The 27472-nt window shown below is 38.1% G+C and overlaps 1 protein-coding gene and 1 pseudogene across 1 annotated transcript; both read left to right on the forward strand.

The window, feature by feature from the left end:
* The first annotated feature begins 1100 nt into the window (after nt 1-1100).
* Nucleotides 1101-2051, forward strand: LOC141511486 (olfactory receptor class A-like protein 1). The gene has a single exon (XM_074220649.1). It carries the CDS (start codon nt 1101-1103, stop codon nt 2049-2051), a length of 951 nt encoding a protein of 316 aa, XP_074076750.1.
* A 23745-nt stretch (nt 2052-25796) lies between these two features.
* Nucleotides 25797-26668, forward strand: LOC141511487 (vesicle transport through interaction with t-SNAREs homolog 1B pseudogene; annotated as a pseudogene).
* Nucleotides 26669-27472: the final 804 nt, after the last annotated feature.

Genomic DNA, 27472 nt, shown 5'->3' on the forward strand with positions numbered 1-27472 from the left:
AAATGGATGAAAATAAACAAAAATTAAACTTGTTCTGTGGAGGGGTTTATTAAAATAAATAAATACTCCTTTAACTGAGCACAAACATAACCATCTTCCTCAGTTGTCCAAAGAAAACATAGGAGTGATACAGATAGAACCAATACTACCTCAAACACCATTGCTAACACTGAATGATTTCAGTATAGTTTTGTGAAAACAAAAATCCAGATGAAAGCTTTCCAGATAGCAAATAGTTATATGACAATTGTCATTACTGCAAGAATAAAATGGTTCGGTGAGTAGGACTGTTAATGGTGAAGTAGAGAGCCAATCATGCACAAAGTGAAAGCTTTGTGAGGGAGGAAAATCCATTAACATTTTTCCTGTATTGAGCCCTAAAATGTGTAAACTATTAGAACTGGCCTTCGATATATTTTTTTAAGAAAATCTTTGATCTGTTTTCAACTTTAAAATAAGAATACATTTCTGTTTGTTTTAAGTTGTTTTTTTTTTTTTTTTTTTTTTTTTTCTTTTGCAGAGAAATGGGTTACGTGACTTGCCTGTGGTCACGCGGGGAATTAGCAAGTGTCTGAGGCTCAAATTTGAACTCAGGTGCTCATGACTCCAGGGCCAGTGCTCTATTTACTGTGCCACCTAGCTGCCCCAAGAATACATTTTTAAATGATAAATCCCCCGAAGTCCAATGAGTATGCAATGTATTTTCCTAGAAATAAAAAGTCCAATGTGTATGCAATGTATTTTCCTAGAAATAAAAGAGAAGTAGGATAGTATTGGAAAAACCATTTTCTATTATACTTTGTTGGTGATAGCTGTCAGATCACGTCACTCTCATTCCTCAGATTACTCATCTAAGAAGTGATGAGATTGTAGAACATGGTCACTGTGGTAATGTCCAGTTCTAGATAATTCTATGAACTTTTCCCTGGGAACACCATTAATTTTCAACATTTTACTTGCTGGAAGAAAGGATACATTGCTGTAAAGCTTGTGAATTGTATGCAATTCCATCACTTTAGTGTTCAGGTTATCTGCCTCTTCCTTTTTTTTAGGCTCTTCCATGAACTGTGGCATCATATCTACAGAATATCTGAAGACAAATGGTATCTAGTGATCTGATATTTGGGATGGCATTCTTCTTTCAATGTGCCATTGGTATTGTGGGGAATTCAATACTTCTCATGCTCTATGTTTTTATCTACTTCAAAAAGCCTCAGCAGAAGAAACCAATGGACTTGATTCTTGCTCATTTGACTTTGGCCAATATGATATCACTTTTAACCAGAGGCATCCCAGAAATCATGTTTTCTTTTGGAATGAGACATATTTTGGATGATTTAGGGAGTAAGTTATTAATGTACATTTACAGAATTTCCCGGGGACTTTCTACAAGTACAACAAGCCTTCTGAGTATGTTTCAAGCCTTCATCATCAGTCCCAACAAACCTATGTGGGCAAGCATTAAAATCAGAGCCCCCAGATACATTTTATATAGCTTCTCCTTTTTCTGGGTCATTAATGCTTTGATTTACATTAGGGTCCTTGAAATAGTTGAAGCACCCAAAAACATCACCATTACCAGCCTTAGCTATATTTCAAATATTTACATGTCAAGAAAAGTTGAGAATGACATTCCAGCCTTTATACTTGCTATGATTCTTCATGACCTTACTTTTCACTTCCTTCTGGGTTTAACCAGTATATACATGGTGCTTATCCTCTATAGACATAGCAAGCAAGTACAGCACATTCACAGCACACTTTCCATAAGATCCTTCCCTGAGGCCAAGGCCACTCAGACCATCCTCTTGATTGTGAGCTGTTTTGTTTTATTTTACTGGATCAACAACTATTTCACTGTATATCTATGTTTTCAAATTGAAAAACAACCTGTATATGCTACAATTGCATCATTTTTTAGTGGATGTTATCCTGCCCTCTCTCCCTTATTGTTGATTGGGAGGGAGAATCGTATCTCCAAGTTTTATTGTAGATCTAGAAAGGCTCAAAAGCCTCACACGAATTTTGTGGATACATTATTCAATCCATGAACATAATCTCCCCCAATAGTTCTATGTATTTCAGTCTTGGTAAGGATTCATTTTTCAAGAGCCAAGAATTTTATAAAATACTATATGAAAACCTTTAGCAATCCATAACCAAATTTCAAAGAAAGGTTTTCTTTTTTTCACCTCTCAGTAAGAAAATGACCAATAGACAGATTGAAACCCTTTTCTATATATATATATATATATATATATATTGACATTAGATAATTATTTTATCTTGGGTAAGTCATATTGCTACTATTGACAACATTATCATTCTTTGTCAAAGGAAACACTTGGACAAAATGTATAATGTCATTTCTATAGAGTTCTACATGAATATTGTGCCAAGTACATTAGAATTAGTGTCATCAATCATGCATTTGTTTCCTTACTTTCATGAACATCATCAATAATAAACCTTAGACTTATTTAGTAGATGTTAAGGGCTATGTTAAGTACTAGAGATACAAAAAAGCAGAAATATAATTTATGATCTAAAACAGCTCACCTTTGAATGTCAAAGAAAACATTTAAACTATCAGGTTATATTAAATAGATATTCATCACATGTAGAAGCAATCTCAGAAGGAAGTAGAAGTATGATAGACTTGGGAGGGCCTCTTGCAGAGAGGATGGTTGTGCTTTGGAGTCTTGAAGGAGAACAGAGTACCCAGGGGAAAGAGATAAAAAGGTAGAAAATTCAAGGACAGGGAAAAGGAACACTATCTGGAGATGTAGCATTTTAATAAAGGAATAGTAAACTGTCCATTGTCACTTGTAATTGCATAGGAGTAAAGTTTAAAAGAAAAAACTAGAAAGGCTGGAAGAGCTTTGAATGTCAGCCAGAGGATTTTGTTTCTGATCCTGATGGTGATAAAGATGCAATGGAATTTATTTAATAGACATGTATTTAAGAAATATAAATGTGTGGGACAGCTAGGTGGCACAGTGTATAGAACACCAGCCCTAGAATCAGGAGGAGTTGGGTTCAAATCCAGTCTCAGACATTTAATAATTGCCTAGATGTGTGATCTTGGGCAAGTCATTTAACCCCATTGCCTTAAATAAAAAAAATTAGGTTTGTTTATTTGATTATTTTTTGCAAGGCTATGGGGTTAAGTGGCTTGCCTAAGGTCACACAGTTAGGTAATTATTAAGTGTCGGAGGCCAGATTTGAACTCGGGTACTCCTGATTCCAGGGCCGGTGCTCCATCCACTATGCCACCTAGCCACCCCAAATTTTTTTTTAAAAATAAAGATAAATGTGATAGCTGAATGGAGAATGGACTGGTGTAGGGACAGACTTGGAGCAGAGAGACTAATTAATAAGCTACTTCAATAGCTCAGGCATGAGGTGTTCTATATACTTGCATCAGAGTGGTGACTTTTCAGAGGAAGGAAGGGGACATGTTCAAGAGATATTAAGATAAAACCTAAAGGATTTGGCAACATTTCATTTGTGTGAGGTGAGATTAAGTCAGAAATGATATCTAATGCTTGCTAACTGGGAGGACAATAGTATTCTCATTAATAATAGGGAGCAGAAAAGGAAAATTTGGAAAGAAAGATATTAAGTTCAGTTTAAGATATGTTGGGTTTGAAACATCTATTTGACACTCAATTCAAGATGTCTAATAAGCAGTTTGAGATGTGAGTCTGGATGTTAGGAAAATTTATGATGTGTCAAAATTGACAATCATCTGCATTATATGTGATAATTGAATCACTGCGAGAATGATGAGGTCATTTATGAAATCAAAAGTAAAGTGATGAGAAAAGTGCTCAAGATAGAGTTTTGTGGAATGACCAAGGTGATTGGAGATGAGCTGGATGAAGATTCAGGAAAAGAGATTAAGAAGTTGTTAGCTAGGCAAGATGAGAATCAGGAGAGAAGGTCATGAAAACCTGAGCGAAGACTTTAAAGGAAGAGAGGATGACTAGCCATATCAAGAATTGCAGAGGAATTCAGAAAAAATGAATATTGAGAAAAGATCATTGGATGTAGCAGTTGAAAGGTTAATAGCAAATAATTTTGGTTGAATTGTAGAGACATAAAGACAGAGAGAGATAGAGGAAAGAAAGAGGAAAATGATTTTTCCAATGTAGAATGACTTCTCAAGGAGATTAGGCACAAAAAAAGGGATGTGGGAAAATGGGCAGAAGGCATTGATGAACCAAGAGAATGTTTTTTGAACCTCAAAGAAACATGGAGGGAGACATAGCCAGTTACAAAACATCCAGTAGACAAGGTAAGATTGAAGAAAATTGAAAGATAATGATGGAGGGCACAATGTGTTAAAGAAATAAGATAGAATGGGACCACTTGTGCATGTAGAGGGTCTTGCCTTGGCAAGAAGAAGGATCGCATCATTATAAGAGTCTTGCTTGAACGAAAAAATACTGGCAAAAAGCATTTGAGTGATGTGTGATGACGAGGATGAAAGACCCCAAAAGAGGTTTTAGTGATTGGACTTGATTTTCTCTGTGAAATATCAGGTAAGTTTCTCACCAGTGACTGTGGGGGCAGGGGGGACCTATAGGAGAAAGAGTGAAGTGGCAAAGGCAAGTCTTAAAACTCGGTGGAGAAAAGATGAAATCTCTTTTAGCTGAGAAAGTGTCTTTATGGACAATAAACCTGTGGGGTGGGGGTGGGGTGTTTGGGTTTAGAGAGAGACAGAGATTCTATAAGAGGAGATAGAGTCCTTCAAAATAGCATAACATAATTGGGAGGTGGCCAGGTGGCACAGTGGATAGGGCACTGGCCCTGAAGTCAGGAGTGCCTAAGTTCAAATCTCACCTCAGACACTTAACAATTACCTAGCTGTGTGGCCTTGGGTAAGCCACTTAACCCCATTGCTTTGCAAAAAAATGAAAGAAAGAAAGAAAGAAATAGGGGATTTGGAACTCTGGCAGGCAATTTATACATAGCAGAGGAGATTTCAGAGTAAATGGGAAAAAATGATAAAGGAAAAGGCAGAGGGTAATAGTGAACCACTTAATCGAACACTGAAATAATTTTTGCCATAGAATAATAATTCTATATTCTCTGTTTTAGGAATTACATAAAACTGTTTAGAAGAAGAAACTCCAATGAAGCACCAAGAATCATTAATTCTCTAAGGAATACAGAGATTAAAGAAGGGATAAATCAGTATAATGCTCATTAACATTTTAGAAAAAATGTACAGGAAAGAGTTCAAATAAAAGACGTAGAGAGTGGAAGGAAGAAAAATTTTATCTGATTGTTTAAAGAGGGAAACAACTGAATAACTAGTTAAAAGAAAAACAAAAATGAATTAATAAGTTAAACAATTCCTATAAATAGGGAAAAAGATAAATAGGAAGTTGAATTTTGAGAAGGAGAAAAGAATAATGAGAATAGACTTGCCTTCAGATGCATTAAGGAAAATTTCCTTTAAAAAATTCTCTATATTATCGGAAGAAAAACCAAAAAAAACTAACTCAGAGAAACACACTTTAGAAACAAATGAGGAAAATATAAACCTACTTTCACAACATTAAATAAGCATGAATTAAACAATATAATAAATGTGAATGTTCATCCAGACTTGAGCTATATTACATTAAATAATGTAATTAAACTGAATAACACAAGCAAACAGGTATCAATTCCAAAATTGCCATTGGCAAAATAATCTTGAAGGGCTGGAAGAAAGTTTATTCTACATCAAGTTAATAGAAAAAAGTAGGAGTTGAAACCATTCTATCAGGCAAAACAAAAGCAAAAATTTGCACTATAAAAGACAAAGAAGTAAACCAAATTTCCTGAAAAGACACAAATAGCAAATCAATTTCAGTATTCAAACTATATGACTAAATCTAAATTGATAATATAAAAATTAGCTGCATTTCAGTTGAACTTGTAAAATACATGCAGAAGACTTTATGGTTCATTTCCCAATTTTTGGATGAATTCAAGAAAAGGGATCATGTAGAATTGATGAAATTACTGATAAAATTAGAAATAAAAAGTCATATTCAAAATAGGTTTGTTAAGACTATGTTTCTTAGAAGGGGAGGCTAGGTGGTACAGTGGTTAGAACACTGGCCATGGAGTCAGGAGTAACTGAGTTCAAATTCGACCTCAGACACTTAATAATTACCTAGCTGTGTGGACTTGGGCAAGCCACTTAACCCCACTACCTTGCAAAAAAAAAAAATTTATTACTCTGCATCATATGCAACTTCTACAGAAATTTACCATGTATTAGGTCATAGTAATATTGCAAATAAATGCTAAAAGGCAATGATATTAAATACTTCATTTCAGATCATAACAGAATAATAAAGAATGGTTCACATAGCAAATCATTGAAACAATACTTAAATGAAATAGTGGTAATGATGAATCAACAGATCAAAATTTTAAAGATGAAACTAAAGCCTTCTTCAGGGGAATATTGTGTCTTTAAAAACATATACTAACAAAATGTTAAAGGAGAGGATTAATGAACTGCATATGTATATTTTTATAAATAAGAAAGTCAGAAAAGAAACAAGTCAAAACAAAACAAACATATAATATTAAAAATTAGAGAAAAAAGAAATAAACTGGAAAGGAAATTAATAATTGAAATGATGGAGAACACTAATAGCTGGCTGTTTGAAAAGATTAAGAAAATTGATAAACTTTGAACCAATCCAAAGAAAAAGAAGAGAACAGTGTGGGCCTTACCAAGATTAAAGAGTATGAGTAGTACAAAGTAATATGTTGACCTCCCTGCCTTCCCACAACTTCTCAAAACAGGTCTAGAAAATGCATCAGATTGAATGCTGAGAGGAAAATCCAAGAAACAGTCACAGTGAATCAATTTTCCATCTCAGATCTCATCAGGAGACAGAGAACTCTGAAGACACTGGGAATGGGGTCTGCCATGGAGCAGCTGCCAAATGAGCATTTCAAGGCTCAGGGAGAGGTTGTGCAAAAATCAAGACAAGGTCCTGACCCATACCAGACTCCTACTGACATCCTGCAAAAAGATCATGTGGAAAATGGTAGTTTTAACACCTACATATTTTGGGGGCACAAATATATTAGCTCAAAATCAGGAAGCACTGAAAGGACTTTTGGCATTTTAGAGTAAGAAGTTGTGGATTTCTGAACTGGTATATCCAGAGAGAAGGAAGTTTAAAAGCTCAGAGTAGAGATATGACTTAAATCCCAAGAGCAAAGTGGGTTCTTATTTCCAGTTTCTAATCTAATACGAGGTCTGCAGAGGAATGATCAGACCAGGAATATCAAAGTAAAAAGGAGCCTGTCCAGAACTGGCTATTCCTTGGATTTTTCTTTGTATTTGATTTCCTTTGCATTTCTATCATGCATGAATGATAGAATTATCTGACACCTAACAGGATCTAAATAAATGTTTTTTAACTGACTCTTCTAGTGGCTGTGGAGATTGGAGAGTGACCCTGCAGTTGTTTGTAGAAGAGATGGCCTCTCCATAAAAGATTTCATCCAGTCCCTTCTCTTTCTAATTGAATTAGATGGAAGAGGAGCTGAGGTCTGATTTCCTTATAAAGCAGTGAGCCCAAGACACATGTTCTGAAAAGATCCAACATGTGCAGGTTAAAGCAGTTGTAGGGAGATGGCAATTATGGGAAAGTAAGACAATTGCTGAGTCAGAGTTGTAAGATGAACAACCAGATGTGTCTCAGTTAAACCAGAGGCTACTGAAACAAATAACAGTAGTGGAGGCAGCATTGTCTGAGTTAAGTTATATGGTGGTACAAAGCAGCTATTCACAAAGGGAATGCCAATGTCAAGGAATAGGGAAAAATCAACTGACATTGAATTGATCTTAGAATCACACTACCATTTTCACCAATTATTATCTTGAATCTTTTGTGGAGACTGTTATCTGAATGTCCAAGGAGAGAGAAGAGAGTAAAACAGTCAATTTTAGAAATGTTTCCAGTGACCATTGCATTTTCAATTTGTCAACGTGTCAAAATAAGGTAGTTTTAAGTTCATACACCTAAGTTGTTTAGAGAAGAGAAGTTAAATACCCATAAAGCACAACAAAAATATAGTTCTATCCTTATGAACTCAGAGAACTATAGCTAAGGGAAATTCCTTCAGTCTCCAAATATGTGTAACAATACACTTCATCTACATGTGTCTAGGTCTCTGATAATAGACCAACAGTTATGTACAGCTGTCAGAATGATATTTCTGAAGCATAGGGTGACAGTATCATTCACCTGCTAAAATGAACTAATGAATAAGATCAAATCCAAATCTAAATGAAATAAAATATCCATTCATATATAATTCCTATCTACCTTTCAGCCTGATTCTTTATCTTCAGACATTCTACGATGAATTTTTATTAACCATATGTTCCAGGTACTCCTAAGGATACAAAAAATTCTAACAGTTCCTCTTCTGAAGGAATTTGAATTCTTTCAGGGAAGGCAACACATACTTCGTATGATACATACACAAAGCAAACATTCAAAGGCAACTAAGTGACACAGTGATAAGCCCTGGATTCAGGAGTTCCTGAGTTCAAATCCAGCCTCAGATATTTGATAGTTGTGTAACCTTGAGCAAGTCACTTATCCCCATTGCACCACATAAACAAATACACACAAAAGAAACATACAAAGTGATTTGAAGAGTTGGAGAAGAGCAAAAGGAGGGGATGGAACATTTTGGGTGAAGATGATTTTTAAGGTGTATCTTGATAAGAGGAAGTAATGAATATAGGCCTAGAGGACAGCCTGTGCAAAAGACAAGGTGGTAGGAAATGGAGTTCAATATATAAAATTTTGTAATATGCAGTGAGGACAAAAAAATAGGTTGGAACCCTGCTGTGAAGGATTTTAAACATTAAACAGAGGAGTTTGCATTAATCTTTTAGTTAATAGAACCTCTTGTTGATTTTCATATGCAACATTTCATCTTCTATCAATATGTACAAAATGCCCTTCACTCCACATGAATGCACTTTTTTCTTAACTATGTTCCTAGAAACTCTAATTCTCTCTCTTTTTTTAAGGTTCTTTTGCAAGGCAAATGGGGTTAAGTGGTTTGCTCAAGGCCACATAGCTAGGTAGTTAGTTATTAAGTGACTGAAGCTGGATTTGAACTCAGATACTCCTTACTCCAGGGCCAGTGTTCTATCCACTGAGCCACTTCGTCACTCCTCTAATTCTCTTCTAAACACAACTTTTAATACTTTCTCCCCAATTTCCCTTACATGTATTTAACTTCAACTAAGTTTTTATTGTCATTTTTAGCTTATAATTTCTCCTAATATCCTTTCTCTTACCTCTCCTAAATAACCACTCATTATATAAGAAATAGCATTTTTAAAGATCAAAAATAAGAGAGTAAAGAATCAGTTTATCAGATCAAAATATTTAAAAATCCAAAATTAATGTGTAATTTTGAATACTGTGAATCTCCAATGTCCACAAAGGAGTTGGTTGGGAGCATCTACTTATACTCTTCACTTTATCATTTGGCTTATCAATTTGCCTTGCAAATAAAAACAAATCCTTAGGTTCATGTTTTATTTGCTTCAGTTGCCTACAATTGCATTTTCTATTCTCAAAGGCAGTACAAATGTTTTCATCAAGCAATAGATGGAGAGAGACAAGAGGTCTAGCATTAAGATCTCTCTTCAACCAGAGGTGCATTCATCAATAGCATTCCAATTCACCCACCAAAACAAGAACTTTGCTTTCCCTAACTCTCTTGCCATTTCCTTCCACTACTTCCTCACCTATTCCTGTGTAGGCTCCTTTCTTTCTGAGAAATCATTCGGCGTCATCTTCCCCTTGATGTCACATTTTCTGGGTTTGCTTTGTTGAAGAACTCACAAACCGTCTGACCCCAGGGCACAAATTTATTAAGAAAATTACAGTAAACAAATAATAGATGAATGATAGAAGAAAGCTAGTCAGTTAAGCATCTTATAGAAAGTTAAGAAGTCTTTAAGAGAACAGAGTCACAAGAAAAATATGTTCAGTAGTTAAACCAGATAGCTTGGGTTGGGTGAAAGGGGGCAGCATTTAAGGAGTGGTTAATATCTGGTATGGGAGGGGTAAATACCTGATTTAAGGTAACATTTATCAAACAAGTGTAACTAGCCTACCTCATAGTGAAATGTGTGGCCAAGGTTGTTCATTATTGTAATACCTAAGTAGCTAAAGTGTTCATAATGATTTAGAACTTGCAAGAACATAGAGGGTGTGGGTTGCCAGAAATTGGGTTTATAAGAAACACTTTAACAGTAAAGAAAAGATTAAAAAAAATTTCCAGTATAAACTATTACAATATTTCTTTGTGCCATAGTTCCCCTGCTTCATGCCTCATTGCTATTCCTTGACTTGACCAGGGTACATCACATATTATCTCCTATCTTCTTCCCTACTCTTTTCTGCATGACCTGACACTTTGTAATTTTGTCCCACAGAAACACTGATTTACCAATAGGAAGGGTACTGTCTAATGTCCACCATGTCTCAGGTCATCCTATCATCAGCTAAACTTTATTTCCATTTCTATTTTCCTTAGTCTCCTTGTATAAATTTATAAAGTACTCTCTTGACTCTTCTCTACTGTAATATTTGCAATACTGCAATAGTTGCAATACTTGGCTGCTACATGTGTACACCCCTCATACATTTCTACTTTCTGTCTTATGTGGTATTTGAGAGAATTTTAATGCATTTCTATTATTGAAATTTGATCTCTTTTTAAATTTTACTAAAACTCAGATTTGCAGAATAGATTACTCTGGGGTCCATTCTGAGCTCCACTGGTCTTTGAAATACAGAATTCTATTGTACCTTTAGTCCATCTATTTTTCTTTCTTAAGGCGCAACTAGGTGGCACAGTTGATACAGCACTGGCCTTGGGGTCAGGAGGATGGGAGTTCCAATCCAACCTCAGATGCTTGATACTTGCTAGCTGTGTGACCTTGGGCAAGTCACTTACCCTGATTGCTCCATATCCAGGGCATCTCCATTTTTCCTGATTCATATCTGGCCACTGAACCCAGATGACTCTGGAGGAGAGACTGGTGACTTAGCATTGTACCCGCTTGTTAAACATTAAACATCACCTCCCCTAATGTTATGGTCTTTTTTGGGAAAGAAAGACAAACATCATCACCATCATCATTTTTTCCTTACTTCTTTTTCTGATAGATGCAGGAGAGACTTTTTTTATTCAAATTTATTTTCCTTTGAATTAGAAGTCTTACTGCTAGTTACTTATAGAAATTGTTTCCCAATTGAATTGTCAAATTTAATCACTCTTTGTCTTGGAGTTTGCAGTTGATCTATAGATTCATTTAATTGGTACCCTTTCCCTGTGTTCCAAAGTTCCAGGCTGCTTCCTATAATATTTCTTGCATTGAGGAGTTCACTTTTTTTTGACTTGTCATTTTTTTCTGGGATACCTATAAATCTTAAGTCAACTCTACTGATCCTATCTTCAAAAATCAATATTTGATGGAACAGAGTTTTTTTTTATTTTGATATCATCTCTTCTTACAGATTCTTTCACTTCTATATATTTGCTTTCTCAATCAGTGACTTCTTGTTTCAAACTGAAAAAATGATTTTCTATTCTGCCAATCATTTCTGCTTTGTAGTTCATAAATTCTGCTCTCAAATTCTTTTTTTTTTTTTTTTTTTTTTTAGATTTTTCAAGGTAATGGGGTTAAGTGGCTTTCCCAGGGCCACACAGCTAGGTCATTATTAAGTGTCTGAGGCTGGAATTGAATTCAGGCACTCCTGACTCCAAGGCCAGTGCTCTATCCACTGAGCCACCTAGCCGCCCCTGCTCTCAAATTCTTATTGCTCTTTTAAACCTCTCAAAAACAATGTTTGGTGTTCCATCTATTAACCTTAATTATTTTAGGTGAAAAATGAAATAACAAAAAGTTAAGTTACATATGAAGTTTTATTCTCAACCTGATAAAAAATTTTGAGGCATATTTATACAGAAAGGACAAAAAAGCCATCAAACTGAATTAAGCAACCTATGAGATTTCATACATGAGACCTGGTTAGGGATTATGATCCTCTCATAAGTTATAATATTTACTTCAAATTCCTATTGATAAGAATCCCACTTAGACTGGAGAGGAAATGCTTGCAGACACAGGATTTTTTCTCTCAACATGCAAAATGTCTCTTACTTTGTGATTTGTTCCAAGTAAAGGAATTTATTGGTGTTATTATAAAGCTGATCAGGTGGCATTGACACAAGCCAAGTCAACATTGAAATGGGGAAGAGCAAGCCTTGACATGGCATATTGACAATTTTATACACAGAGACAACATTCAGCTTTGTATCACTTTATTAAAAGTTGAGGAACCAGCTTTTTTCTTTTTATCAGAAATAAAAAGTCTTAGAGACTTATCTTTAGCATATCTCACCAAAAACTAAATTATTTCCCTTTGTTTTGAAGTATTTGAATTACGGTTGCATTTCTTTTCTATTAATGTTTTCCCTGTTAGTATATCTGCTTATGACCAAAGGCTTTGAGTTTCCTTTCTTCTGCCATCTTTTCTACTGCCTTATTTTTCCATATTGCCCAATTTCTGGGTGTTTCTTTGTCTCTTTGTCTCCCTTTATGATTTCCTGGGGTTTGAATTTCAAAGTGTCTTGGTGGGGGCGGAGCCAAGATGACAGCCTGAAGGCAGCATTTCCCAGAAACTCGTCCTCCAATAAACTCCAAAAGCCATCAAATTATAGCGCTAGTCAAAATTTAAGTGGGCAGAACCGACAGAAAGACTGAGTGATACATTTTCCCAGTCCTAGATAACTTAGAAGTTCTGTGGGAAAGGTGTGTATCACCAGGACAGGGGTTTGGGAAAAAACCTCGGCAACAGCTCAACGCAGCCCAGCCTAGCCCAGCCCAGGGATTACCCAAAACAGCTTGAAGGGGCTGTGAGAGAACTCTACTGCACCAGAATGAGTGTGGAGTGAGGAGTACCGGCCTCAGAGCAGCACTGTAGCAAGAACCTGCAGCAGGAATCTAGGGAAACCAGTCTGCACCTCCAGAGCATAGCCACAGAAATCTCTTTGCTCTCCCTGGGGCAGGACTCTGAGGTTTGCCCACACTCAGATCGTTGCAGTTTGGCCTTCCGTATTAAGGTAGCAGGGTAGTTTCCTCAAAGCTCTAGGGCAGAGGGGAGTGCCTGTGGTCATCTACATATCAAAGCACAGGAGGAATAAGGGTCCCATTGGGGGATCCCAAAAAAAACCCAAAGCAGGTGTCCCAATTATACTCAAAAATTCAGAAAACACCCCTAAATTAAGCAAAAGGTGAAGAAATGAGTAAACAGAGAAAAGAGGAACACCACTGAGAAATTCTTTGCCTATGATCGCAAGAAGGATCAAAATAGTCAATCTGAAGATGACGAATTACAAGCTCCTGTATCTAAAGACTCCCAGAAAAACAGAAGTTGGGCTCCTGGTATGAGAGAGTTAAAAAAAAAGATTTTGAAAATCAAGTAAGGGAGATAGAAGAAAAATTAGGAAAAGAAATGAGAGAGATGCAGGAAAAGCATGAAAAAGAAGTCAACAACTTAGTCAAGGGAGGTCCAAAAAAAATGCTGAAGAAAATAGCATGTTAAAAACCAGCATAGGTCAAATGGATGAGAGTTCAAAAAGTTATTGAGGAGAAGAATGCTTGAAAAAGCAGAATTGGCCAGATTGAAAAGGAGATAAGAAAGCTCTCTGAAGAAAACAAATCCTTCAGATGTAAAATGGAGCTAAAGGAAGCTGATGACTTTATGAGAAGTCAAGACACAATACTTCAACACCAAACTACTGAAAAATTAGAAGAAAATGTGAAACATCTCATTGAAAAAACAACTCATCTGGAAAACAGATCCAGGAAAGAAAATTTAAAAATTATTGGGATGGGGTGGCTAGGTGGCACAGTGGATAGAGCACCAGCCCTGGAGTCAGGAGTACCTGGGTTCAAATCTGGCCTCAGACAGTTAATAATTATATAGCTGTGTGGCCTTGGGAAAGCCATTTAACCCCATTGCCTTGCAAAAAACTTAAAAAAATAATTATTGAGATACCTGAAAGTCATGATCAGTAATTGAGATTTTTCTTTTTAGGCTTTTGCAAGGCAAATGGGGTTAAGTGGCTTGCCCAAGGCCACACAGCTAGGTAATTATTAATTGTCTGAGGTCAGATTTGAACCCAGGTACTCCTGACTCCAGGGCCGGTGCTCTATCCACTGTGCCACCTAGCCACCCCTAAGTCATGATCAGTAAAAGAGCCTTGACCTCATTTTTGAAGAATTCCTACAGGAAAATTTCCCTGATATCTTAGAAGCAGAGGGCAAAATAGAAATTGAGAGAATCCACCAATCTCCCCTGGAAAGAGATCCCAAAACCACAACCCCCAGGAATATTATAGCCAAATTTTAGAACTCCCAAGTCAAAGAGAAAGTATTACAAGCGCCAGAAGGACACAAATCAAATATTGTGGAGCTGCAGTCAGGATCACACAGGACTTAGCAGCAACTACATTAAGGGCTAGAAATATAATATTCCATAAGGCAAATGAGCTCAGAATACAACCAAGAATCAACTGTCCAGCAAAACTGAACATCCTCTTCCAGGGAAAAGATGAACTTTCAATGAACCAAGGGAATTTCAAATGTTCCTGTTGAAATGACCAGAGTCGAACAGAAAGTTTGGCCTTCAAATACAGGACTCAGGTGAATCATAGAGAGCAGAGGAAGGTAAATTATGAGGGACTTAATGATGATGAACTGCATGTATTTCTGCATAGAAAAATGATACTGATAATACTCATTTAATAGAACAGGTAGAAGGAACTTTTTTTATTTTTAGTTTTTTACATTTTTGCAAGGCAAACGGGGTTAAGTGGCTTGCCCAAGGCCACACAGCTAGGTAATTACTAAGTGTCTGAGACTGGATTTGAACCCAGGTACTCCTGACTCCAGGGCCGGTGCTTTATCCACTATGCCACCTAGCCGCCCCTAGAAGGAACTTATATAGATGAAGCACAGGAGAGAGCTGAATTTGAAGATATAATATTTTTAAGAATGGAGTCAATGACTAAAAGGGAGTAAGAGAAAGGAGAGGTGAAATAGGCTGATATTTCATATAAAATATATATATATGTACATATATATATTTGACAATAAACTATTGAAATGATATGGAAGGGGGGAAGATGAAGGGGAATAAGGGAACCTTCACTCTCATCAGAAATGGCTCAGAGAAGAAACAGCATGCACACTCAATAGGGTATAGACATCGAGAGTAAAAAGGAGAGAAGTGGGAAAGGGGGAAGGTGAGGGATGTGGCTGATAGAGAAGACAGTAAATCATAGGAAAGAACAGTCAGATATAACACATTTTTTTATTTCTTGCAAGGAGTTGGGATTGGGTAGCCTGTCCAGGATCACAGGGCCAAGTGGCTGCTGGGTCTCAGTGGTGGTGTGTGGGCTCAGGGCTAGTGATCAGTCCCCTGAACCACTCAGCTACCCTAAAGCACATTTTAGAAGAGGGACAGAGTGAAAGGAGAGAAAAAATATAATATATGTTAGTGGGGAGGAATGGATGGAGGGAATTACAATCAGCAATAGCAACAGTGGAAAAATATGGAAGTAACTTTTATGATGGACTTATCATAAAGAATGTGATCCACCCAAGACAGAACTGATGGTATCAGAACACAGACTGAAACACATTTTTTTCTCTTTCATTTACTTTATTTCTCATGAGGGTCTATATTTTTGGAGGAGGGGTATTATGTTTACTCTTAAACAAGAATATTTTCATAATGTATTAAAAAAATCATGGCACAAGAATATTCATAACAGCTCTGTTAGTGGTGGTAAAGAATTGGAAATTAAGTAAATTTCCTTCAATTGGGGAATGGCTTAACAAAATGTGGTATATGTATGTGATGGAACACTATTGTTCTATTGGAAGCCGGGGGGGATGGGACCTTGGGGAAGCCTGCAAAGATTTGCATGGACTGATGTTGAGTGACATGAGCAGAACCAGAGGAATATTGTGCACCCTGGCAGCAACATGGGGGTGATGACCAGCCTTGATGGACTTGCTCATTCCATTAATGGTACTATCAGGCACAATACTTTATTCTTCCTTAAGGATATGATTTCTCTCTCATTATGTTCCATTTAGGTCAATTTATACCATGGAAACAATGTAAAGACTAACAGACTGTCTTCTGTGGTGTGGGGGGGGGGAAGCAAGATTAGGGGAAAAATTATAAAAAATAAATAAATTTAAAAAACTAAGTGTCTTGGCCTTCTCCCATATTGTGTAATTCATGATTCAACAGGTTGGTCTCTCTGCCTCAAATGACCTTCATGGGGGAAAAAAGTGGTCCCCACCTAGATGTTTGGCTCTTTCCCTCAGGTTTAGTGGATTACTATTTACTCCTTCCCTCTCATTCTCCAAATGGTATCCTCTCCCATTCCCTCAGTTCTCTTCTTCATCAGCTTAGAATACTGCCACACTTGGTAGTTTTACAGCTTGAGAATATGTCTGTCATTTGGAATTTGAATAACTTGTCAGTGTGAGGGAGTAGATAGAGACAGGAGTTTGAGCTCCATTGCAAACTAAAACATATCTTGTCCCTTTCCTTCTGTTCCTCTGCTGTCTTGCAGGGTTCTGTCACAGCACAAAATGCAGTTGCCTCACTGGCTATTGAAAACTGAACAAATTTCTATTCCTTAAAACTTGGATACAATGGCATTGAAAAGTGGGAGAAAGATTCTAGATATGAGGTTGCATTTTGCTGCAAGTTCTTGGGTTGGGTAACTAGTACAGCCTGAGGACCTTCAAGAGTATGATTTTTTAAAAATAATAATTATATTAAATATGTATTAACCTTCAGAGTTTGTCCTAAAAAGGGCCAAATAATAACTTCCAGAGTTTGAGCTTAAGAAACAGCAAAACAGAATTAAGTCAAATGTATTTATTGATATTTTCTAAGTTTGTTGCTTACAAGGGTGTCTGTGTTGGAAGTAGGGGGGAATCTAACTAGAGAATCAAAACCCTAAAATGGAGTCTTCAACTGGTGTTTTTGTACAATTTGACTATCAGGAGGCAGGACCTAAAAAGCCACCTCTAGCTTGTCCAATCAAAGAAGAAAGTGGATCCCCATCTTCGGACAGAACAAAATTAATACAGGATGGAATTAAAAAGCTAGATATCTGACATTTTGTTAAAAGGAGTGCTTTATCAGTTATGCTAAAGACTTCCACAAAAGCAATGTGGATCTTTCCCCTTCCAGGATATCAGCATACACACTGAACCTTGGTACAATGGGATTTGTCATTGAGGCCAAAGTTCCCTCTTTTTGGTCAAAGTGATTCTATGGCATCACCTGCAGACAATGAAGAAAGGTGTGGTGATAGGAGAGGCATAATGGAGGGAAATGGCACAGTTTGAAGCAAAATAAATCAGACCAAGGATCGTTAAGAGATATAGGCAGGGGCAGCAGCTAGGTGGTGAAGAGAATACAAGTCCAAATCCAGCCTCAGACTCTCAGATACTTAACTGTGTGACCTTGGGCAAGTCACATAGCCCCATTGCCTTACAAAAATCCAAAAACAAAAAGAAAGGTGAAACCTTTGCTCTACATTCAGATTCCATCCTTCTCATACAAATAATTTTCCTAATGTTCCTTTCCTTAAAACAGAATGAAAAGAATTATACTATTTGTTAAATAATAGAATCATATCCTGATTTCACCAGTCTTTATCATTTGCCTAATTACCCCTGTTGTATTATGAAAGATTAAAGGATCTTTACTAATTTGGGAATATACAGCTAGTAATAGATGCCAAAGATAAGCACTTGATCAGTTATCTGTTTAGAACATAGCAAATAGTAATCCAAATGGCTCAACTCTTATATCTGCATCTTACTATAGTAATTTAGATGTGCTTCAGTATTGGCTATAAGAAAAGGATTTAATATTGTGTCTAATATTGTGTTTCCTTATGTTGATATTAATTCCAGGTCAAAGTTATGTAGCTGAACAATTGTACTGAGACAGTCTTAAAGTCAGTCAGGTGCGATAATATAAATGCCATCTTAGGGAAAATGATTCAGGAGAATCGCACTTCAGCTCACACCAATGACTGTTGTTCTTTCAGCCTTTCCTGTTTGCAAAACCCCATAGGGTTGCAGGTATCATAAACAACTGCTCAACAGCATTCCTTGATCATACCTGATTTCTATAATGAAATTTTATTTCTTAGAACAGAAAATACCAAACAACAAAAGAGGTTCTTAATTTGAACCTCATAACTTAATACTTATTACCACTTATTACTAATTATTCTCCTTTTACCAACCCCCCCTTTTTTTTGTTTTGCCTTTTCATGTGTCTCTTGAACCTCCTGTTTGATGTCCAAATTTTCTGTTTAGCTCTGGTCTTTTCATCAGAAATTTTTGGAATTCTTCCAGTTTGTTAAATATCCATCTTTTTCCCTGGAAGAGAAGGCTCAACTTTGCAGGAAAGTAGATTCTTGGCTGCATTCCAAGCTCCCTTGCTCTTCGAAATATCTCATTCCAGGCCCTTCCATCCCTTAATGTTGATGCAACCAGGTCTTAAGTGATCCTTACTGTGGCTCCTTGATATTTAAAGTGTTTCTTTCCAGCTGCTTGCAGGATTTTCTCTTTTATCTGATAGTTCTGGAGTTTGGCCACAAAATTCCTTGGTGTTTTCATTTTAGGATCTTTTTCTGGTGAGGATCGATGTACTCTTTCAATAACTACTTTGCCCTCCGATTCCATGATATCAGGGCAGTTTTCCATCACTAGATCCTGCAATATTAAGTCCAGGCTTTTTTTCTCTTCAATGTTTTCAGGAAGTCCTATAATTTTTCAGGTTGCCCCTCCTCGATCTATCCTTGAGGTCAGTGGTTTTGTTGATGAGGTATTTTACATTTGCTTCTATTTTTTCTATTTTTTGATTTTGTTTAACTGACTCTTGCTGTCTCATGGAGTCATTAGTTTCTGTAGACTCCATTCTTTTTTTGGGGGGAGGAGTTTTCTTCATTAACCTTTTGCAACTCCTTTTGCAATTGGTCAAATCTACTTTTGAAAGAACTTTCCATTTGACCACTTGAGGTTTTGAGAGAATTAATTTCTTTTTGCATTTGCTCATTTGAGGATCTGAGAGAATTATTCTCATTTTGTAATTGTCCAATTGATAATCTGAGAGATTTATTTTCTTTTTGTGTTTTGTACTTTCTAAGGTTTTGTTTTCTTGTTGCAAAGTATTAATTGTCTCTCCCAAATTTTTAAGCTCCTTCCTTATTTCTTCAAGGAAGTCTTTCTGTGCTGGAGACCAGATTGTATTCTCCTCAGAGGTTCCAAGTCTCTCTGAGTTGGGGTCTTTCCCTTCCAGGAATTTTTCTATGGATCCACTTTTCTGCTGACCCTTCTTCATTTTGCTAAGACCTTGAGTTGTGGGGGGGCTAGTTCACTGGGGCTTGGGATCCCTAAAGGCTTTACTCACTGAGTGCAGTTCCTCTGGCTGGCCAGTAGGAGGTGTTGGTTACTTTCTCTGGAGTATCTGTGACCTTGATTGAGGCCTTCTCCCTTCCCTTGAAGGGAGGATTTGGAGCTATTGAATTCTTTTGCCTTCAATCAATGGTGGGCTTTACCCTGGCCGGAGGTCATTCCTCAGCTGAGCTGGTTCTTCTGCTCACACACCTGAGCCTGAGGCAGAAGTAGTTTGCATTTGTTTGCTCTGGGAAGAGGTCTGAGCTGTAATGGGACTCAGAGTTCCTCAGACCAGAGGAGCCCAGGGATGGTGTCTGCAGCTCTCCTGCACCAGAACTCTCCCCCCAGCCCCGTCCCCAAGCTCCAGGGGGACAGCACCAACACCAACACCTCTGCTGCCCCACCTACCCAAGCCCCTGTCATCCAGCCCCACCTCTGATCCAGCAGGTCCAGCTCTCAGGACCTCAGACTCCTGGTTTCAATTCAGCTGTTAATCTGGCTGATCCGGGCTGATCCTCCCTCTGAGCCCAGACTCACCCACCCGAATTCTGCCAAAGCTGCTGCAGGAGACAAATCCCGAGGTAGATGTTCTTTCTCCTGGCTTTTCTTTCTGGGTTTTTGGGTCACATTTCTTTTAAGAGGTTTGTTTCATGTGATAGATGAGGAAGAGATCAGGAGACTTTAGCACTGTGCCTGTCTTCTCTCTTCCATCTTGGCCGGAAGTTCTGCAATGGGGGTAGTCAAATGTCTTAGGCCAGATTTATTCTACCAGGTGACATTATCCAAATGTCACTTTGGGAAAATCAAGTCAATAGGATCCAGCATCAGACCACACTGAAAAGCTGCCCTTTGACTGTATATACCTTTCGCCCCAAATATTCAGCCCTTTGTCTTCCTTGGCTCCAAGAACAACACATTTACCCAGTAACATTTCCTTTTTGCTGACCATCCTGCTATCCAACATAAAAAGAGAAAATTGATTAAAAGTCCCATGATCTAAAATAGTTGTTTTACCCAGTTAGAATTATGAGGGAGTCTAATTCGCTAAATTCCAGTTGTAGTCTTAATGGGGTCCCAATGAATGAATCCCCTACTTAAAGCTCTGAATGTCCTTCCAGGATTCTTGTTAAAACCAGGAATTCTAACTATGGCTGGTCCTACATGCTTCATCTCCTACCTCTTACTTGAGACCTCTGATCTTCAGACACACATCCCATTGTCTGAAATCGTATCTACTCTATCTCTACATAAAAATGGCATATTGGGGGTGGAGCCAAGATGGCAACAGGAGAAGAGCCTCTCTTAGGTGTTTTCTCCATAATATTTTAAAAATAATAAAATTATGACTCTCACTAAATTTTAGAGAGACAGAACCCACAGAGGGAACCAGTGAGGCAATTCTCCAGATCAAAGTAACCTGGAAAATAGTGGAAAGTCTCCACTCCACGGGGTTACAGGGGCAGCCTGACAGAATGAAGGAATTTCAGCCTCCTGGAGGCAGCCCCAGGGTGCTGGGAGCCATGGCTCATGGCAGCAGGGGCAGTTTCCTGACCCACACCCCCGGGAGCACCAAGCACAACTTGGAATATCAGTGGGGGACCTCTGCCAGAGGGAGCATGTGAAGCCCAGCCCTCAGGGCACTCAGTGAGCAGCAGCAGCCACCTTGGCAGCCCAGATCCAGGAAGCGGAAGCAGGTGGAGTGGGTAAACAGGAGTTCCCCAGGCAACTGAGCCTTGAGTGCTCAGCCTACCAAAGGTAGTGGGGTGGAAAGAGACTTCTGAGGTCTTTTCTCTGTACCTGGAACAGGACTCTGGGGCTCTGACCACATTCAGATCCTGATCAGAGTCTAGGACCCCCATAGAACAGCAGGGGCCCCCACCTCCGCCCCGTATCAGAGAGGTGTGCTTGTAGTCATTCACAGACCAGGAGGGAAGACAGAGCTTCACACACTGAGATCCTTGTGGGGGGGGTGTCCCCAATAATACTCAAAAGCTCAGGAAGCACCCCAAAACCAGGCACAGGCTGGGGAAATGAGTAAACAGAGAAAAAAGAGGAACACTATTGAGAAATACATTGTCTATGATCCCATCAAGGATAAAAATACTCAATCTGAAAATGAGGAAGTACAAGGTTCTTCATCTAAAGACTCCAAGAAAAACAGAAATTGGGTTCAGGCTATGACAGAGCTCAAAAAATATTTTGAAAATCAAGTAAGGGAGATAGAAGAAAAATTGGGAAAAGAATGAGAGAGAAGCAGGAAAAACATGAAAAAGAAGTCAGCAGCTTAGTCAAGGGATATCCAAAAATGAAGAAAATAACATGTTAAAAACCAGCATAGTCAAATGGATAAAACAGTTCAAAATCTTAGTGAGGAGAAGAATGCTTTAAAAAGCAGAATTGGACAAATGGAAAAAGAGATAAGCAAGCTCTTTGAGAAAAACAAATCCTTCAGATGTAGAATGGAGCTAAAGGAAGCTGACTTTACGAAAAGTCAAGACACAATACTTCAACACCAAAAGAATGAAAAATTAGAAGAAAATGTGAAACATCTCATTGAAAAAACAACTCATCTGGAAAACAGATTTAGAAAAGATAATTTAAAAATTATTAAGATACCTGAAAGTTATGATCAGGAAAAGAGCCTTGACCTCATTTTTAAAGAATTCCTACAGGAAAATTGCCCTGATATCCTAGAAGCAGATAGCAAAATAGAAATTGAGAGAATACACCAATCTCCCCTGGAAAAGAGATCCCCAAAAAACCAACCCCCAGGAATATTATACCCCAAAAATCCCAACTCCCAAGAATATTATAGCCAAGTTCCAGAACTCCCAAGTCAAAGAGAAAATATTACAAGCAGCCAGAAGGACACAAGTCAGATATCGTGGAACTGTAGTCAGGATCACATAGGACTTAGCAGCAACTATATTAAGGACTCATAGGGCTTGGAATATAATATTCCAGAAGGCAAAATAGCTCAGAATGCACACAAGAATCAACTACCCAGCAAAACTGAACATCCTCTTCCAGGGAAAAAGATGGACTTTCAATGAACCAGGGGAATTTCAAATGTTCCTATTGAAATGACCAGAGTTGAATAGAAAGTTTGACTTTCAAATACAAGACTCAGATGAATCATAGAGAACAGAGAAGGGTAAAATATGAGGGACTTAATGATGATGAACTATATGTATTTCTGCATAGAAAAATGATACTGATAATACTCATATGAAACTTATCAATTAACAGAACAGATAGAAGGAGCTTTTATAGATGAAGCATAGGAGAGAGCAGAATTTGAAGATACAATATTTTTTAAAAATGGAGTCAATGACTAAAAGGGAAATGTAATGGGAGCAAAAGAAAGGAGAGGTGGAATAGGCTGATATTTCTTATAATAAGATTTTTTTAATTGCAATGAGCTATTGCAATGATATGGAGGGGGGGAAGGGGAGGGGGAATGAGGGAACCTTCACTCTTATCAGAGGTGGCTCGGATAGGAAACAGCATATATATTCAATGGGGTATAGACATCTAGAGTAAAAAGGAGAGAAGGGGTATGGGGGAAGGGAGGGATGTGAGTGATGGAGGAAAGAGTGGACCATGGGAGAGAGCGGTCAGATATAACACATTTTCTTTTTTTACTTCTTGCAAGGGGCTGGGATTGGATGGCCTGTCTGGGACCACAGGGGTGGATGGTTTCTGGGCCTGAGGGGTGGTATATGAGCTTGGGTCCTCTTGGTCCTGGGGTTGGTGATCAGTCTGCTGTGACACTCAGCTACCCTAAAGCACATTTAAGAAGAGGAAGAGAGTGAAAGGAGAGAGAAAATATAGTACAAGGTAGTGGGGTGGTATGAATGGAGGGAGTTGCAACCAGCAATGGCAGCAGTGGAAAAATATGGAAGTAGCTTTTGTGATGCACTTATCATAAAGAATGTGATTCAGGGTGGCTAGCTTGGAGTCAGGAGTACTTGAGTTCAAATCTAGCCTCAGACACTTAATAATTACTTAGCTGTGTGTCCTTGGGCAAGCCACTTAACCCTATTGCCTTGCAAAAAAAAAACCTAAAAAAAAAAAAGAATGTGATCCACCTGCGACAGAGCTTGGTGGTGTTGGAACACAGACTGAAGTACATTTTATTTTATTTTTAATTTTTATCTTTTCTCTTTCCTTTACTGTATTGCTCATGAAAGTCTATATTTTTGGGCTAGGGGGGTATCATGTTTACTCTTAAACAAGTATCTCTTACTAGTGTTTACAAAAACATCATCTGTACAGAAATAAAAAAAATAAAAATAAATGGTATATCAGATTCCTCTTGGCTAGAGATCCCTTCTAGCCTATTTCATTTTACAACAAATAAATCCCTCCCTTGGCTAGGAGATTGCCTATCATCTCCTAAAATCTCACATAGCAATTAAGCTAGATATTGTCACAGAAAAATCTCAAATTATCTTTCTTGTGTTTATCTTTCTCATATTACCTAGGTGCTTTTACTTCAAAGCAAACAACCATATAATATTACATGTTCAGAAATTTAAAGTTTTATATATATATATATGTATATATTATGTATACAGATGTATACATATATACATATATAACCAAAATAGTCCCAGTTAACATATATAATTGAATTTATATATATATAAAACTGAAAAATTTCTATATATAAACTTGCTTAACTACTGACCATCCTTAATATACAAATCATTACATGCAGAGTTGTCTCAAACCATTAAAACAAGATAACTTTAAATTTCTCAACTTGTGTTATTAGTTCTAATATAACAGAACAGCAGCAAAAATGCTACATGAATTTCTAGATTGTACAAAATAATATTTGCATTATTATGTTATGCATGAACCCACAGATCTATCCCAAAAGGGGTCATAATTTTTGATATTTCACTTATTACCCCTTCAAAACAATCACATAGTAATTCCAGGCTTTAACATTTGAGTATTCAAATAGCTTTTATGTTCACAAGATATAATATAATCTGCTGCTACAAAAGAATATCACATAACTGATCGATGCATCTTACTCATCAATAAATTATCTTACAGCAGGACCATACAATTGCTATTTCTTCAGTCATCAGGCAGAGCCCCAACATCAGATGTACCCAAATCCTCCAAGAATCTAAGCTCATACATATGATATATGTAAAACCCCAATGCAATTCTTATTTATACCGTGGTTAATCTGATAGCAAAGAACTAAATCATTAGATGAAACCTCAGTTCATTTAGTTTGCTATCAACTATACAACTGAACTTCCCAGTAGTTTAGTTTGATAAAAAAAACTTTAGAGTACTTTGTACAGAGAATCCAGCACTCACATTCCACAAACTCCATTCAAAATAAAAATATAATTGTTATCACATTGTTAAGCTTAACATTAAAACAAATCAGAGCTTTTTCCCAAAAGAAATCAGTAAATATCCCTGATAATATAATTTCTTCTTAGTAACACAGTACCACTTTCCTTTAACTTAAAATGTTACAATTGAGTTTAAAATCCCAAACTACTTTAACAATCTAAGTTATTTAATTCTTCCCATTCTGTACAGATTTTGTCAGAATGTAACACTAATAACTCTCTTTTAAAACCCTCAGAATACTTCCCAAAACTCTAGTTCAGAAAAGGGTCATCCTTAAAAACTGAGTGAAGATCAGCACTTTTAGACCAAGTAGTCAGAGCAAGACATTCATTAAACATGATTTCCTTTCAATAAATGATGTCTCCTAAACCTTGGATTTTATCTTTTCTTCCTTTCCCAATCACATATCACACCTGTGGCTGGGTCTTTCCCTTTAAGGCTTAAGCACTTTAAGTCTCCTGCCCCCCCCCCCCCCCCCCACAGTTGTGGCACTCCTCAGCTGAATTTAGTTTAGAGTTCAAGTCGCAACAAGATGGCAGATGGGATGAAGACCACTATGTGTCCAGTCCACTACCCACTTCTCCCAACCCAAGGAGAAAACATGGGATCTTTCCCAGTCATAAGAAGTGGAAATCTTCCCTCCTATAACTTCTCAATTTTTCCCTTAAAAATTCTTTCTCTCTTAAACTCTCCCAGAATCACAACCTCTTCTCCTTAAGAGTCTCTCCCAGAGTCTATGTGCCCGGGTTGATCCCGACGCAGGGCTAGAAGCGGACCCTCGGCCCGGGACCGGCCGTGCCACCGCGGGGGAAGGTCGCCCTACGCCATGGTGGCCGCGGTGTCTTCGGAGCCCTTCGAGAAGTTGCACAAGATCTTCCGCGGGCTCTTGGACGACCTGCGAGGGGTCCCTGACAGGCTCCTGGGCACCGGGGGTGGGGGGTGGACCCAAGAGAAAAAGAAGTTAATCAGAGATTTTGATGAGAAGCAACAGGAAGCAAATGAAACGTTGGCAGAAATGGGAAGAGGAACTGCGCTATGCCCCGCTGTCTTTTCGCAACCCCATGATGGCCAAGCTTAGAAGCTACCGCAGAGACCTGGCCAAGCTCCAACGGGAGGTGAGGAGCACTCCACTGACATTGCCACCCGGGGGCCGTGGAGACAGCAGCTATGGGGTATATGCCATAGAGAATGAGCACATGAATCGGCTGCAGTCTCAGAGGGTATTACTTCTGCAAGGCACTGATAGCCTGAACCGAGCCACGGAAAGCATCGAACGCTCCCACCGGATTGCCACAGAGACAGATCAGATTGGTTCTGAGATTATTGAAGAGCTGGGGGACCAAAGAGACCAGCTGGAGTGTACCAAGAGCAGACTGGTGAATACAAATGAAAACTTGAGCAGAAGTCGAAAAGTCTTATGTTCCATGTCTAGAAAAGTGGCAACCAATAAGCTGCTGCTTTCCCTGGTTATCCTTCTGGAGCTGGCCATCTTGGGAGGCCTAGTCTATTACAAGTTCTTTCGAAAAAAATGAAAATCCCTGCCTCCTCCTTACCCTCCTTGTGGATCTCTAAGCTGAAGGACCAACTTTAAAGTTATGGGCCAGCAGTTACTCAGACTGTGTAAGAGAGAAGGCAGACAGCGATTGAAAATGTGAAGTAATGGTTAACAAGGCTGGGTACTATACCAAGGTAACAAATGCTGTGTTTATTAGTTCTTTAACTTTATAAAGTATTCCAATATATAATTCACAATGAACTAAATAAAACCAATTACAGAATATAGTCATATTGATCACCAAAAATGAGGAGGGATTTTTTTTTTAAAGGTAACTATGAGAACAATGCTCTCAGGAAAGCAGTATTGAGACTGCCAATTTTAATATCCCTTTAAGTGCCTCTATAGAACTCTGGAATGCCCATTATGGAAACTGGAAAAAGTACTGACTTCCTATATTCGAACACACTTCACTATCCGATTCATATGGTGAACTGGGAGTGGGGAGATGGTCACGGCCATCGTGCTGTCCTTCCCTCTTCTGGCCGAAGTGAGGCTATCACATCCACAGCCAGCCCAGCTGTGGCCTTCACTTCCTCCTCTGAAGTAGCCAAGAGAGGATTCACTTCAACTAGATCCAGGGCCGACAGCAAACCTGAGGGAGCAGAGCCACACGAACTATATAAGACCAAAGAAGTCAGTCAACAGGATTGGGGAAGAAAGGCAGCCAGCCTTAACTGCTTGCATTTTAATGATATAGCTGCTATGTTTTACATCCCTCTATTGGAATATAGCTTTTGCTCTAAAAAGTAAAAGTGGAATTGGAATCTTAAAAAAAAGTCTCTCCCCTTTTCTCTTTAACTCTACACTCCAGCACAGCTACAGCCAGCTCAATGAGGGAGGGGCTGAGCTCCACAAGGGGGATGCTGCTCCTTCTAAAACTCCTTGGTCCAACTCCCAGCTACCAGTTTAAAATTTAGACCAGTGTCACCAGATCCAGAACTAAC

The sequence above is a fragment of the Macrotis lagotis genome, chromosome 2 (assembly GCF_037893015.1).
Source record: "Macrotis lagotis isolate mMagLag1 chromosome 2, bilby.v1.9.chrom.fasta, whole genome shotgun sequence".
Classification (NCBI taxonomy): domain Eukaryota; kingdom Metazoa; phylum Chordata; class Mammalia; order Peramelemorphia; family Peramelidae; genus Macrotis; species Macrotis lagotis.